Genomic DNA, 15232 nt, shown 5'->3' with positions numbered 1-15232 from the left:
GTGGAGTACATTGCCTCAATCAGATTACATAGATTTATCAGATTACTTTGCACATGGAAACACAATCTGTGTGAGTGAAGGAAGTAGGGGGTAAGGATGAGAAAAATAAAACTGCAACATTCCAGCATGGGACAGACAAAAATGTAAGGCCAGGAACAACAATACCACTAAACCAGCAAAAACATAGAACAACTGATCCACAAATTTTGCATTGTTCCCCCAGGCCATATAAGCCTTTGAATCAAAGCTCCCAATTCCACCATCCTTCTTAGTGCTGCCAGGCCTGACAGCACACAGCCAGATTCATACCTCTCAACCGTCATTGTTTTTAATTAAAGAAGCCCATCGTGCTCAGCTTGTTGGAGAACAGCTACACTGCTTCTATTCTATCTTAGGAGGAGATAAAGCACAGGGCATTATGTCTATGTGTGTATGTGTGTGTCACCAAGCGTGTGCAGCTGGTCAGCTCGCCACCCAGAAGTATCAATAGCGAGACTAAAAAATGGGCTACATTTAAAAAAGGGCTTGGGGCTGCGATAAACAGAGAGCTGTGAAAGATGAATGTAGCATTAAAGAGGATGAGGGGAAAATAGGGCTTTTAATGCACCGTCAATTTTAGAGCAATCACTGTTCTAGTCAGGGTAAGATTTACAACCTAAAAGTGCTGTTTGGATTTATATCCACTATATGCTCAAAGGTATGTGGGCACCCCTTCTAATTAATAAGTATTGTAGCCACACCAATTGAAAACACGTGTATAAAATATTTCATAGAAATAATAAACTTACGGAAACAGTATGAGAAAGGTCCTTTCCTGTTCTAACATGACTTTGGCCCGGTGCACAAAGCAAAATTCATTAAGATGTGGTTTTAGAAGTTTGGTGTGCGGGAGCGGATCTCTAGTGGTATGTACAAAACCTGGGTCTCAAGCCCAATGAACACCTTTGACGTGAATTAGAATCAGACCATGTTGTCTAACATCAGTGCCAGACCTCATAAATGTCTGAATAAGCTCAAATTCACATAGGCACAGGATTCTAAAGACGTGTAGAAAACCTTTCCCAAAGGCTAGACTAGACTAGCTTTTCATGCCAGGGCGGGCGTAATAGTAATGCCCATAATTTGGGATAGGTGGGATGTACAAGAGGCTCATAGTGAGCTATCCAATACATGAGCATGCTTTTGTTTCTGATTGAAAACTGTAGGCACAAAAAGGATTAGTTTAAAAACCTTTTAAAAAGTTCTCTGAATACACTTCAATACAGATTTTGTGGGACTAAGTACTACAATAAATAAATGGATACATCAGAAAGACATCAGTGCCATAGAGTAGTAAATAATATCCGAGTTGTATTGATTGTGTGGACAATGAGGACTGACTGATTTGAGACTGACACACACCTCAGATATGAATGTAATAAATATCTACAGTTGTAAGATGAAGCAGTCACGCTGCTAATAGCGTAATAATAAAATACCAGAAATAGCATGGTAATAAAAGCTAATGTGTGGACATGACAAGACACCCTTCACCAACTATCAATCATCATTGTCGAAATGAAACGCCTCTTAGTCTTAATTGGTAATGGAATGAGGTTGTTTAGACACATACAGACTAATGACAGTGTCATTTCCATTAAGACAATGAGTGGCTCTGCTACTGGAATAAAGCTCTGTGTTATTTACTGTGTAACCACTGTAATCTGAGCTCTGTTTACAGCACAATGCCTTTAAATAGGAACACACATTAAGGGGTTGTAAAAGTCATTAAAATAATGATGATTCTAAATTTAATATTCAATAGAGTACAATTTCTCTTTCAGCTATAAAACTGAAACTCAACATAACAGTAATAACACTAATACTTAATAATAATAATTCATCAAACCTCAATTCAGCCGTGTTGCTGTGTTTATGTTTTTTCCATTACTGGAATGAACACTAAGGAATAATTTTTTTGCACTTTTTTTCTCCAGAAATTATGGAATTCTTAAATAATCTATTTATCATCATGGATTAAGTATACAGTACACTACAGGGCATAAAAACAACACAGATCATAACCATACTGGTGCCTTAAAATGAATAAAATAAGAATTAAAAATAATGTGAACACTAAATTGTTGAAATGCTTGTGATTTGACAGTTTTATAGATCAAATAAAAGTAAGTATTTAAAATTTGCAACTGGACACAATGAAATCCAGTAGTTGTCAAAGCCCCGTATAAGCATATTAATACTGATCTGAGTGTTCTGGTTTAAGATGATGCATTTCTGAGCAGAAAATCTCAGCATTTAAGTGCTGTACAGAATTCTGCCACCGATCCCCAGCTCTGTCTAATCACTTGTCTTTACTGTTTCTGTGGAGATGAAATTCGCCTCTGCATTAATGTGTGAGCATGCACACAGAATGAGTCATTCTGTGTCCCCTTCTCCCAAACCTCTGCCACCAGAACCTCTGCCACCTCCTTGTCTCATTTGTCTTCTTTCTTAATCCAAACTCTAGGCCTTTAATCAGCACATCCACTTTTACTTTTCCCACAGATGAATAAATCCAGTAAAAAAGTAATTTTCCTTCACTAAGTAAATCAAAGCCGCTCTGTGTAACTTATGAGATCATAAGACTTAAGTGCCACTGAACTTGATAGTGGTTAGAAATGATTGAAATTATTCAAATCTCAATAAAAATCAAATCCCCTCTGTGTAACTTATGAGACCATATAGACTTAAGTGCTGAATTTGATAATGGTTAGAAAATATTGAAATTATTCAAATCTCAGTGGTGCTATCGGCCAGCCGGGCATCTACACTGACATGACTGGATAATAATAAAAACAAAACCCCGTTTTGTAAAATATATTGATAAGCTCTTTTCTAATGACCTCTGTTATTGCAAAAAAAGGGGGACAGTGGTAGCCTAGTGGGTAGAGCTTTGGGCTATCAACCGGAAGATTGGCGGTTCAAATCCAGACCCTTAACCCTGTCTGCTGCAGGGGCGCCATAAGATGGCTGACTCTGCGCTCTGACCCCAGCTTCCAAACAAGCTGGGATATGCGAAGAAAGATTTTCATTGTACTGTACACCTGTATATGTATATATGACAAAAGTATACCTTCTTCTTCTTCTAATTTAATTATAAACTAAAATCAAAATGTACGATTACAGAACACAATGTGTCAGGCCTAGTTGTAATCTATTTTTTGAGACAATTTACATTCCATACAAAACTTTTTGAGCAGTGATGCAGTTGATTAAAGACTTCTAGCCATACTGAGTGTTGTGAGGAACTGTACCTGCTCTTTAATTTCCTGCAGCTTGTTGCTTTGCTCACGGATGTCATGGAGCAACTGTAGAGCTTTGTCATCTTCCTGAGACACCTCCACACGAGCCTGTTCCAAGCTACGCTTCAGACTCTACACACACGCATATGGACAAACACAAAATTATGATTATGATAGCAAGAGACCGCTATATGTGTGTGTAAAAAAGTATTGCAGCTAGCTTTATGTGTCTTGCTGGTACCAAGTGGTAGCTATACTGTACACTTTTTAAAAAATTACGGTAACAATTATTACATGATGACATTGTACAGTCAGTTAAACTTCTGTCCAGTTCGGAAGCATAAATGATTGTAAATCAATTTTGTCTGCTCACTCAAATGCTGAGTGTCAACAGGTGCACTGGAGATGCAACAGCAAGACAACCACCCAAAAGCGAATGGTTTTGCAGGTGCTGGCCAAAGACAATTATCCTCTTCTTATCCCTCCTGATTCTTCTCTAGTTTTGGGTTTTGCTAGTGTCCTTGTCACTACTGGTAGAATAAAGCAGTAATCCAGCCCCTTTAGTATGGTACATCCATATGAGCCATCGCAAGAAGGTTTGCTGTGTCTCCCAGCACCTTGGACAAGAGAACGTCTCAAGAGAACGGAGAAGGCACCGGGACACGATCAGAGAACTACAGAATTGGTTGGTCCGGCACTGGAGGCTTGTTGTCTTCACAGATGAGAGCCGGTTTACATTGAACATGTAACAGACATGAGTCTGAAGATGCCACAGTAAACGTTATGCTGCCTGCAACATTATACAGCATAGTGGGGGTCAGTGATGGTCTGAGGAGGCATGTCCTTGGAGGGTCGTGCAAACCTCCATGTGATAGCCAACAGTACCCTGACAGCTGTAATAAAATCCTCAGAGCCATTGCCATACCTTACGCTGATTAGGTGGGTTCTGGGTTCCTCCTGCTAAAGGCCAATGCAATGTGGCCAGAGTGTGAAGGCAGTTCCTGTATGACAAGAGCATATTTGAATCGAGAGCCTCTGAAACATTATGTATCAGTGCACACAACCCTGCCAAGTAGCTCAAAGGACTGTCCAAGAGCTTACTGATGCCCTGATCCAGGTCTGGGAAGAGATCCCCGAGGACAACATCCACCATTTCATTAGTGGCATGCCCAGACGTCAGCAGGAGTGCACATAGGCACATAGGAGCCATATACACTACTGAGTCACACAAGTGATTTTTTTTTTGGCCATATTGTTCTCAACAAGTTACTGTTGTGGGAATTTAAAATAACCCTTAAAGATTTATTACCTAGCTGAGGACCCATCTCATAATGCAAACACACACGCTTTTACAGGAGAGAAGGGTGGATACCGTCTGCGCTATCTTTTTATTTATACCCCCTTTACTGCCCCTTCAGGCTAACTCTGCTCAGCGACCCAGCGCAAGGCTCACTTTCCACACCAAACTTGTTTATCATTCTACAAGAACAGTCAGCTTGTTAAGAACAGTATATAGTAAGTGAGATTTATCTAGTGATTGGTAATTGGCACCAACTATTGGCAGAAACATGCTGAACAAACAGATTGGTCATTCTGTATCATTCAGCATGAGTTAAATCGATCAGCGATGTTCAATGTGGCAGGCTCCACTCCAGTGCTTCATGGTCTGTTAAAACGTAGCTAAACTGCAGCAAGATCCAAAGAACTATAATCGGCCATAATTCTGAATCTGTTCAAACAGTAAAAAAACATGTGTTACACAAACAGACCACTCATGTGAGACTAACAGCAACAGCACTTACGCTGCATTCAGTGATGTAGGTGGCGAGGTCCTGCTCCAGGATGCTCCTCTGTGTTTCAGAAGCTTTGAGCTCCACATCTTTCTGCTGAAGTACCGACTCCAAGTCGGTCATCTTACGCTGGAAGCGCGAGATCTCCTGCTCCATCTGGGCGGCCACAAACACAGGAACCAGATCTAAATGCATTTTATAGTATCGCTCTGGCCCCCACAACATGATTTATTTATTTATTTTATTTATTTATTAGATGTTTAGCATCATGTTTTACACACTTTGGTTACATTAATGACAGGACAGGTAATCACTGGTTATACAAGTCATGTGTTTACTGCGATACAGAGCAGTTGTAGCCTAGCAGTTAAGGTACTGGACTAGTAAGCAAAAGGTTGCTGGTTCAAACCCAACCACTGCCAGGTTGCCACTATTGGGCCCTTGAGCAAGGCCTTTAACCCTTAATTGCTTAGACTGTATAAGTCGCTTTAAATAAAAGCGTCTGCTTAATGCAGAAAATGTAAATGTCATGGTCAATTTTGTATCTCCAATTCACCTCACTTGCATGTCTTTGGACTGTGAGAGGAAACCCACGCAGACTCATATATAATACGAAAATATCAGGCACAAGGCCAGAATACCCTGGACAGGGCGCCGATCTATCACAGGGCTTTGACCAGACCACCCTCAGACATATCCAATAATGTCTTTGTCGACGCCTGCCTGGCTGATAACTCCACTGAGATTCAAACCCCTGATCAAAACGTAATGATAAATTTAAAAGAACATAAATTAAAGACACACAGGGTGCTTTACATCAGCAACTGATCAATGTGGGTGGTTTTTTATTATAATTACTATGCTGCTTTTTATTTACCTATTTCATTCAAAAGTAAAAAAATGCATATAAAAAAGACCTGACTAAAAAAATTAAATAAACAAAAACGTTTTATGTTTGTCTGAGGTGGAAAAAATTGAATAAGCATAAAGACAAAAAACAGTTTAAAACATTGAGTGTGGAACCATTTGACAAATGAGCTGTAGTCACACAGCACCTGCACTGTGGTGGACAGGCATTTCTTTCTTTTATTACCCACAACTCAACAAATGATGTGTTTATAGATCTCGTGTGACCCTCTGTGCACAGGGGAACAGAACAAAAGAACATTCACACACATCCAGAACTAAAGTGCAGTCTTTCTTACCTTGTGACATTTGTCTTGAGTGTCTTGAAGTTCTTTGCTTTTAAGTTGCAGTTTTTTTTCCATAGAGTTGGACTTGGCAGGAGAGTTAAGGCCTGCCGCCACTGCTCTGTGGGCAAAAAGAACGATGGAGACATCAAGAGAAATTTTCAGTTAAAATACTGTATTTATACAAATGTGATTTGTCTCAGATAAGCACCATGAAATAATCAAGAAATCAGATGTCATGTGAATGATTTGCGAAGAAAAACAGTACATGACAACACACACACAAGAGCAATTTATTTATTAGGATTTTAACGTCATGTTTTACACACTTCGGTTAGTGACAAGACAGGTAGTTACTCATTACACAAGATTCATCAGTTCAAGTTTAATGTCAAACACAGTCATGGACAATTTTGTATCTTCAATTCACCTCACTTGCACGTCGTCTTTGGACTGTGAGAGGAAACCAGAGCTCCAGGAGGAAACCCACACAGACACGAGGAGAACATGCAAACTCCACACAGAAAGGACCCGGACTGCTCCACCTGGGAATCAAACCCAGGATCTTCTTCACAAAAGCAAAACAATATATTAATATTATTTTTTTTGCCTGTCCAGTTTATTCCTAATAGCCATGTAGAGCTTAGATCTTAAATCATGGTCATTATCATTTTCATTGGCAAATAAATCATATAAAAAAAAGACACCAGTCGGCAAAGTTGGCAGTTTATGTACAAACCCCATTTCCAAAACAACATTTTTGTAAAAATGCAATAACAACAACAATCTGTTATTTGTTTATTCTCTTGATCCTTTATTTAACTGACAAAAGCACAAAGAAAAGATTCCCAGTGTTTTAATTGACCAACTTCAGAGCTTGATGCCTGAAACATTTCAAAAAACAGTTGGGACAGAGGCTTTTTTACCACTGTGTTACATCACCTTTCCTATTAATTTCACTTTTTAATTGTTTGGGAACTGAGGACACTAATTGTTGCCGTTTTTAAGTGTAATTGTTGCCTATTCTTGCTTAATACGAAACTTCAGCCGGACAAAAGTCTAAAGATGCCGTCCAAGTACTCCCTGTTCCACATGGCTATACAGTTTTTCATTTTTGTAAAATTCCAACTACAACTGCAATTCTAACTCTTATTATTAATTTTGCACAGTAGAAAGTATTGGCAATTATTTATGTGGCATGTTCTTTTAATTCTTAATTAGTGATTAAAATCACTAAAGCTGGTGACAGATTGGGTTTGTTCTCCAACTCTGGCTAAAGACCATTTCTTAGCAATTGCAATTGAACAAGCCATACAGACACAAAACCGTTACCAGCAATTGTTAATCACAAAAAAATTTACATACATGATATACATATATTTTAGAAATTAATTTAACAGGTAAATCCCATGATAAACATGTATCATGCGGATTAATGTAAACTTTTATCTTTAGCAAGTGAAACACTTAGAAGACGTTGGGCTGTTATCTATTGTGCATGAGTAAGTGGAAGAGAGAAATGTAATTATTATGAAATAAAGTAGAATCTTATTGTTCCTAGAGGAGCATTAATTCAACACCTCAATTACAGTCCAATTTCTTTGCAGGATTTCTAAAGAACTAAATTGCTTTGATGGGGGCGTTCATTTCTCTCTTTAACTCTCTTCTACTATTTGGTGCAGATTATAACAGTATAAACAGCTGAAAAGGAAAGTTTACATACACTAGAAATGTAGATCATTGCAATGTTGGGATTTTATTGCTAATATAAATCAAAACTAGCACATTTAAATTTTACACATAACTTGTGGAATTTCTGAAAGTCTGCTGTTTATTAGGATTTTAACCTCATGTTTTACACTTTGGTTACATTCATGACAGGAACGGTAGTTACTCATTACACAAGGTTCTGCAGTTCACAAGGTTATATCAAACACAGTCCTGGACAATTTAGTGTATCCAATTCACCTCACTTGCATGTCTTTGGACTGTGGGAGGAAACCGGAGCTCCTGGAGAAAACCCACGCAGACACAGGGAAAACATGCAAACTCCACACAGAAAGGACCCGGACCTTCCCCACCTGGGGATCGAACTCAGGACCTTCTTGCTGTGAGGCGACAGTGCTACCCACCGAGCCACCCTGTTATGAATAGAATAGAATATAATCATATATGAATAGAATATAATCTTATATACTATTAGGACTTGTAATTTTGTCTCATTTAATATTGTACCATAGACTCCTAATAACTTGTTAGTGATTATGATTGAATACAACTCTTGACTTTCCTGTGTCTATTCAAATATGTAGTGCTATGGACTACATAGCTAGGACCCTGTTATTGTGCAACCTGACTAAAGGTGAACAGTGACAGCCCTGTTTCAGCATTTTCTAAATCATGCAAACATGGTGATAATGGTTCTTAGATTAACTTCTATTTGGACAGTTTGGATTTTCTTCCCAACTATCAATACAAAGTTTGTATTGAGTTAGTTGGCAGTCAAACTATTCCAATTCATATGGGCACAAAGAATCACTGGGTGCAGTCGGTCATATTCATTAACAAGAGCTGTGGAGGTCATACAAGTTAAACAACACTATCAAACTCTCTGCTCCTGCAAGTTCACCAGGTTGCACTACAGAATGATTTGTGACATTGCTATTTAATACGCAGGAGGAACGAAAGATTATTAAGATTTTATGTCCTTACGACAGCATTAAGACGTACCGGCTAATCACGTTCCTGTGCAGAATTTTTAAATAACTACATTTCTGAGTCAGAATTTGCTCACAGCATTTATCAGTTTAGTCTCTTCTGTTCATTACGAGAAGTCTTTACTGAGAATTTTTAATTTAAGAATTTAATATTCTAAGTAAAATGTAATTTCCATTACAAGCCTATTCAGTTATGGCAGAATTAAAACTAGACGATATAACAATCCGCATACTCTCAGTTTTTCAGGTAGTGTTCCTTTCTGCCAGATTATACTACCAGCCATAAAATCAGCTGAGCACTGCAGGTCACTATGCATTTCTTTAACCACTCAGCAGTTCTCAGCAGAACAGAGATGCACGGCTTTAATGTGGGTGTAAACTGCATTTAGATCAATTTCTGATAGAATGAGTGAATATATTGGTATTTATTGGTGAATGATCTTGTAATATCGCATTAGAAGCTTGTTTTTGATATTATTTCTTGCACTATTAAGCCATAAGTGTGTATTTGGCTTCTTTTATTACCTATTAAACCAAAAGCAAATTGCATTCAGAGAACTTAATATTTTAAAGCCATGCTGCAAATATTGTTTAAATACTTTTTATTATTTATGAAAAAAACTAAAGATGCAATAAACCCTCTGTGAGGATAGGGTTTGTTTGTTTTTTCATTTTGATGACTTTCCATATTTAGAGCATTTCCAATTTCCCATGCTAATTCCTCTGCTGCATGCTTAATGTTCCAGCTCAGGAGAGCCACTTGTTAGCATAACCGTCTTACAACCCATGTATTTCCAGCAAACCAACCAACAACAGCTTTAACACATGCAGAAGTATAAAGTAATATACTGGTAAGAAGATGAACCAACATCTGTTCTTCTCTTCCTCAGACACAGACTTGCGTCTTAAAAGAGACTTATACATTATACTGCTGCACCATTGCTAGACCCAGTATTTACACTCAGATTATCTACATTGTCCAAATGGTCATCAGGAGAAACAGTCAAACATTTAACTGCATACAATGATACGTTTGGGTTTCCCCAATTTAGGCATCACAACTTAACTAATTTTTTAACAAGTTTTCATATTTTCTGAAAATTTGCTTTAATTATTCAGTGAAACAAAAACTACACTTGTCAAAATCAGAAAAAGTCCATGCCATGCCAAAAATATACCCTGCTTAAGAACTTATTTGTGCATTACATGCTATATTTTTGCTGATGTTGTAAGCATAGGCTAACTGTAGATCTAGAAAGAACTATACCCACAAGCATAGTCACCACTTGAAACCAGCAATTTGGCAACTAAAAGAAAAGAGGGGCTCATGCTTTAATCACAAGTGATTTAGAATGTCTTCAGCTTTTTACATCACTTAACCCAGGCAACACAGCATGATTCTGTGCAAAGCTGCATTATATCACAATCAGAGCCAGTTACAATGAATGTGTGCACACTGTGAGTTACCTGGCTCCAATGGGTAAAGCTTAGATTAGTTATGTTTGTCTGGCAGTAGCTGGATTCAGGCTTGTTTGTCTTGTGTGCATATGTGTGTGTGTGTGTGTGTGTGTGTGTGTGTGTGTGTGTGTGTGTATGTGTATTCAGTACAGCTGCCACTGTATTCAGAGAGCCCATATTTCACACTGACTAGTGAACTCTTGCCAGGCTCTGGTCACGATTGACTGAGCCAAAAGCGCAGATGCGTTTGATTGTCCTGTTTGCTCCAATAACACTGCATGATGTTAGTTGGTCTTCTGCTAATCACCGCAAACATACAGATTGATTCCATCATCAGTTTCTGATTTAAAACTGACACTTCCAGGACAAGCAGTAAAATTACAGATAACATGACAACAACAAGTTCACAGGGTTCCGTCAAAATATAACACATAACTGAGCTTCATCATCAATACACCGATCAGCCATAACATTAAAACCACCTCCTTGTTTCTACACTCACTGTCCATTTTATCAGCTCCACTTACCATATAGAAGCACTTTGTAGTTCTACAATTACTGACTGTAGTCCATCTATTTTTCTGCATACCTTTTTAACCTGCTTTTACTCTGTTCTTCAATGGTCAGGACCCCCATAGGACCACCACAGAGCAGGTATTATTTAGGTGGTGGATCATTCTCAGCACTGCGGTGACACTGACATGGTGGTGGTGTGTTAGTGTGTGTTGTGCTGGTATGGGTGGATCAGACACAGCAGCGCTGCTGGAGTTTTTAGAATACCTTGTCCACTCACTGTCCACTCTATTAGACACTCCTACCTAGTTGATCCACCTTGTAGATGTAAAGTCAGAGACGATCATCTACTGCTGCTTTTTGAGTCGGTAATCTTCAAGACCTTCATCAGTGGTCACAGGACGCTGCCTATGGGGCGCTGCTGGCTGGATATTTTTGGTTGGTGGACTATTCTCAGTCCAGCAGTGACAGTGAGGTGTTTAAAGACTCCATCAGCACTGCTGTGTCTGATCCACTCATACCAGCACAACACACACTAACACACCACCACCATGTCAGTGTCACTGCAGTGCTGAGAATCATCCACCACCCAAATAATACCTGCTCTGTGGTGGTCCTGTCAGGGTCCTGACCTTTAGAGAACAGCATGAAAGCCGCTCAGGTGGCGCAGGGGTAAAAAGACACGCTGCAAGCAGGGCTGGATTCTGAGTACCTCGTATCGAATCCAGCTCTGCCTCACCGGTTCGAGGCTGAGTGGCTGTATGAGCAACGATTGGCCAGTTTCTCAGTTGGGGGGCGGGACAAAGAACCGGATGTGGATCTCTCTCTGTCAGAATGCGATTACGACCTCTGCCGGCTGATTAGAGGCGCCTGCACAGAGATGAGGAAGAGTGCCCTTAGGGTGTGTCTCTCTGCATGCAACGCTAGGTGGCGTCACACATCAATGTGTGGGTGGCAAAGATGCATCCGGCTGCTGCCCATGTTTCGGAGGGGGCGTGGGTTAGCTTCAATCTCCTCGGTCAGGGCAGGGTTCGGCATAGACAGAGAGGAAGCACGATGCAAATTGAATAATTGGATGTGCTAAAAGGGGGAGAAAAAGGGGGAAAAAAAGAACAGCATGAAATGGGGCTAACAAAGCATGCAGAGAAACTGATGGACTACAGTCAGTAATTGTAGAACTACAAAGTTCTTTTATATGGTAAGTGGAGCTGATAAAATGGACAATGAGTGTAGAAACAAGGAGGTGGTTTTAATGTTATGGCTGATCGGTATATACATAATTATATTAAATTAATAATATTTATTGAAGGTCATGCGACAAAGATTACTGGCACTATAGAACGTTCTACATGTTGCTTAATAAAACCTTTGTTGGACCAACAAGTATTAGTTCCAAATATTCAGTCACAGAAAAAAGAACAGTTGCAGAAATCATCATAGAGCTGCCATTTTCCTGTAATTTGTACCAACACTGAAAAACATCTGTTCATCCAAATTCTTTCCTTTATAAACGGCATCAGCTAATCCAGACAAGCCAAATTAATCAGCCTGTCACAAAAACACAGCCTAATGCAATGTCCCCAATAAAACTGCTCAGTAAATAACAGCAAAAACAGCAAGACATTTTCCAAATGCAACTTTCATCAGCTCTGATTTGTGGGAGTGACAAGTGACACATGAACAAGCTCTAAATAAAGTCTAAAGTCTGAAAATCCATCTGCTGCCTGACAACCGCAGCATTTACCAACAGAGCAGGTCAACAGATGCACAAATTAGAGAAAAGAAAAGCAAAAAAAAGATCAAAAAGAGCGATAGAAGGCGCCCAGGTGGCGCAGCGGGATATTCCGCTAGCACACCAGCGCCGAGATTCTGAGATTCTCGGTTCGAAACTCTGCGTTGTCACCGGTCGGCTGGGCGCCATCTAGCAGGCCTGCAGCAGACACTGTTCTGCCAGGGCGGGATGACCGGACTATGTGTGTGGGGTCTGATCCTTACCTCTGGGCACCGTCTGTGAGGACTTCTTTGGTGCATAAATAAAATAGAAAAAAGAGCAATGGAAACAAATACGCCATTAAAGGATAAAAAAAGGAAAAATCAGGTCCTGACATTTAAATGCAAATTAAAGTGATGTACAGTGTAAGTCAAAGCTGGCAAAGAGAAAAAGATAATTAATCCAGTCATCTTTAAAAGAAAATTGAGTGTTGAAAATGAGTGTTGGAGGACGTTGTATAGTGGGATTTTATGCGATAATGATTCAGAACAAAACAAACCAAGCCTGGCAGTTCATAAGTATTCATGGTTCAGGCACTTGACTGACAGCAGGCCAGCAGAGAGCAGCACCCTCAGGCAAAGGACATAATATAGCAATCACTGGCCAGTGCTCAGGATGGAAACAGAAATAGAGAGAATAAATGACTGAAACGTGTATATCATAGCACTGAGCACAGCACAAGCACAGCTCGACTAAAAGTCTTGTTTTCATTTTTTTTCTCAAATTTTTTCCCCCAATTTTCCCCCTTAATCTAGTCGTATCCAATTACACTGATTGCATTATGCTTCACCTTTACCGATACAACCCTCCACTGCTGACTGAGGAGCTTCGCAACTGACACACACCACCTTCGACATGTGTGCAGTACCGCCCTTATCTTTTCACCTGCTTGAGGCGAGTTCATATGCGGATCAGACTTGTGCACGAAGAGCCACACCCTGATCAGCATTATTCCCCAACTCTGCGCATGTGCCATCAATCAGCCAGCAGAGGTCATAATTGCACCAGTAAGGAACCCTGGTCCGGATTATCCCACCCTGTGAACAACAGCCAATCTTTGTTCATGTAGCCACCCAGCCCAGCCGGATGGAAGAGCTGAGATTCAATACGATGTATACAAAATTCCAGCTCTGTTGTGCTAGCGTATTTTACTGCTGCGCCAGCTGAGCGGCCTGTGTTTTTTTGTTTTTTTTGTTAATGCATTTTCTTCCTATTTTCCTCTCGATTCAGCGCACTCAATTTGTTTTCCGCTGCTGAGGGATACCAGATTGCATCCGAGGAAAGCACATCACTGTACACGCCTCTTCCGACACGTGAACAGCCCTCCTCTTCTGCATTCTGCACAGGCGTCTCTTCCACCAATCAGGGTCCGTACACAGCATATGAAGACCCACCCACCCACACATAGTCCGGTCCCCACCCTGCAGATACGGTGGCCAATTAGTATCTGCTGCAGGCACTGCCAATTATGCCCAGCCGACCGGTGGCAACACCGAGTTTCAAACTGAGGACTTCAGAAACTCGGTGCTGGTGTGCTAGCGGAATATCCCGCTGCCCCACCTGGGCGCCCCCTTATTTTAATTTTTAAAAGCTTTACACAGATATTAGCTCAACCCCAATCCACCCCCTCCCCCAAAAGCTTCACTGACACACGCATAAAGATAAAATCAACATTGTCAAATTTGTGCTGAACACTGACAGCGCACGCTGGATGCTGTCATTACAGCCATTATATCAGAAACGTTCAAAACAAGCCAGATGTTTCCAAAACAGTTTGTGGTTCCCAGCTCAGAGGCAGTGAAAAAAAGAACCGAATACAAACCTACCAAAAAGAGGATATATTTTAAGCCTAGTTAAAGAGCTCCAGTCTAAGAGATATTTCGAGTTAGTCTGAGCTCCACAATGCTTTTCTGTCTACCTGTGCAGGATCTTTTGTGCGCTGACTGTCACTACAAGAAGCTTAACGTCATTCACGCTGGCAATTAGTGCCGAATGTCAGGAGAGTCCAGGAAGGAAAGAGACCGACAGAAGGAGAAAAGGGCTGAATAAATTTATCTAATAACAACACTGAAAATGTAGTTACAGAGAATAGCAGCTGGCTACATTCATCAGAAGCTATCTTTGAATTTGAAATGTACACACACACAAAAAAACACCACCAAGAAACACTGGACGGCGAGTCCAATATCCTCCAAACAGAACACCAATCCAGCGCACAGCAAGCAACACTGACTCAATCACAGCTGGTGGAAAATTTTGAATAACAAATCCCCTAGTGGTATGTTTTAGGAGGGAGGAGAAAACTGGTATCTGAAAACCCTGGTAGAAATGTGATGAATTAAAGAAATCCTCACAGTGTCCGGAGGTAAGGATCAACTAACCAAATTAATGTCTTAATGTGTTGTGCTGGTATGAGTGGATCAGACACAGCAGCGCTGCTGGAGTTTTTAAATACCTTGTCCACTCACTGTCCACTCTATTAGACACTCCTACCTAGTCGGTCCACCTTGTA

General features: G+C 40.2%; 1 protein-coding gene across 5 annotated transcripts in view; it reads right to left on the bottom strand.

The window, feature by feature from the left end:
- The window catches only part of cita (citron rho-interacting serine/threonine kinase a), a 70051-nt gene that overhangs the window by 33004 nt on the left and 21815 nt on the right, over positions 1-15232 (bottom strand). For 4 of the 5 annotated variants that reach the window (XM_062988269.1, XM_062988265.1, XM_062988266.1 and 1 more), the window contains 3 exons: positions 6277-6382; positions 5084-5227; positions 3294-3413 (listed from right to left, as the gene is read on the bottom strand). In XM_062988269.1, coding sequence (XP_062844339.1) covers positions 3294-3413; positions 5084-5227; positions 6277-6382 — 370 coding nt within the window. Of the gene's footprint in view, positions 1-3293; positions 3414-5083; positions 5228-6276; positions 6383-6691; positions 6774-15232 lie in introns of those variants that run through there. The other variant, XM_062988267.1, reaches the window with a different exon arrangement.

Source organism: Trichomycterus rosablanca, chromosome 26, assembly GCF_030014385.1.
Source record: "Trichomycterus rosablanca isolate fTriRos1 chromosome 26, fTriRos1.hap1, whole genome shotgun sequence".
Classification (NCBI taxonomy): domain Eukaryota; kingdom Metazoa; phylum Chordata; class Actinopteri; order Siluriformes; family Trichomycteridae; genus Trichomycterus; species Trichomycterus rosablanca.
Note: the sequence above shows the minus strand (reverse complement) of the source record. Positions and strands in the feature narration are given on the sequence as shown.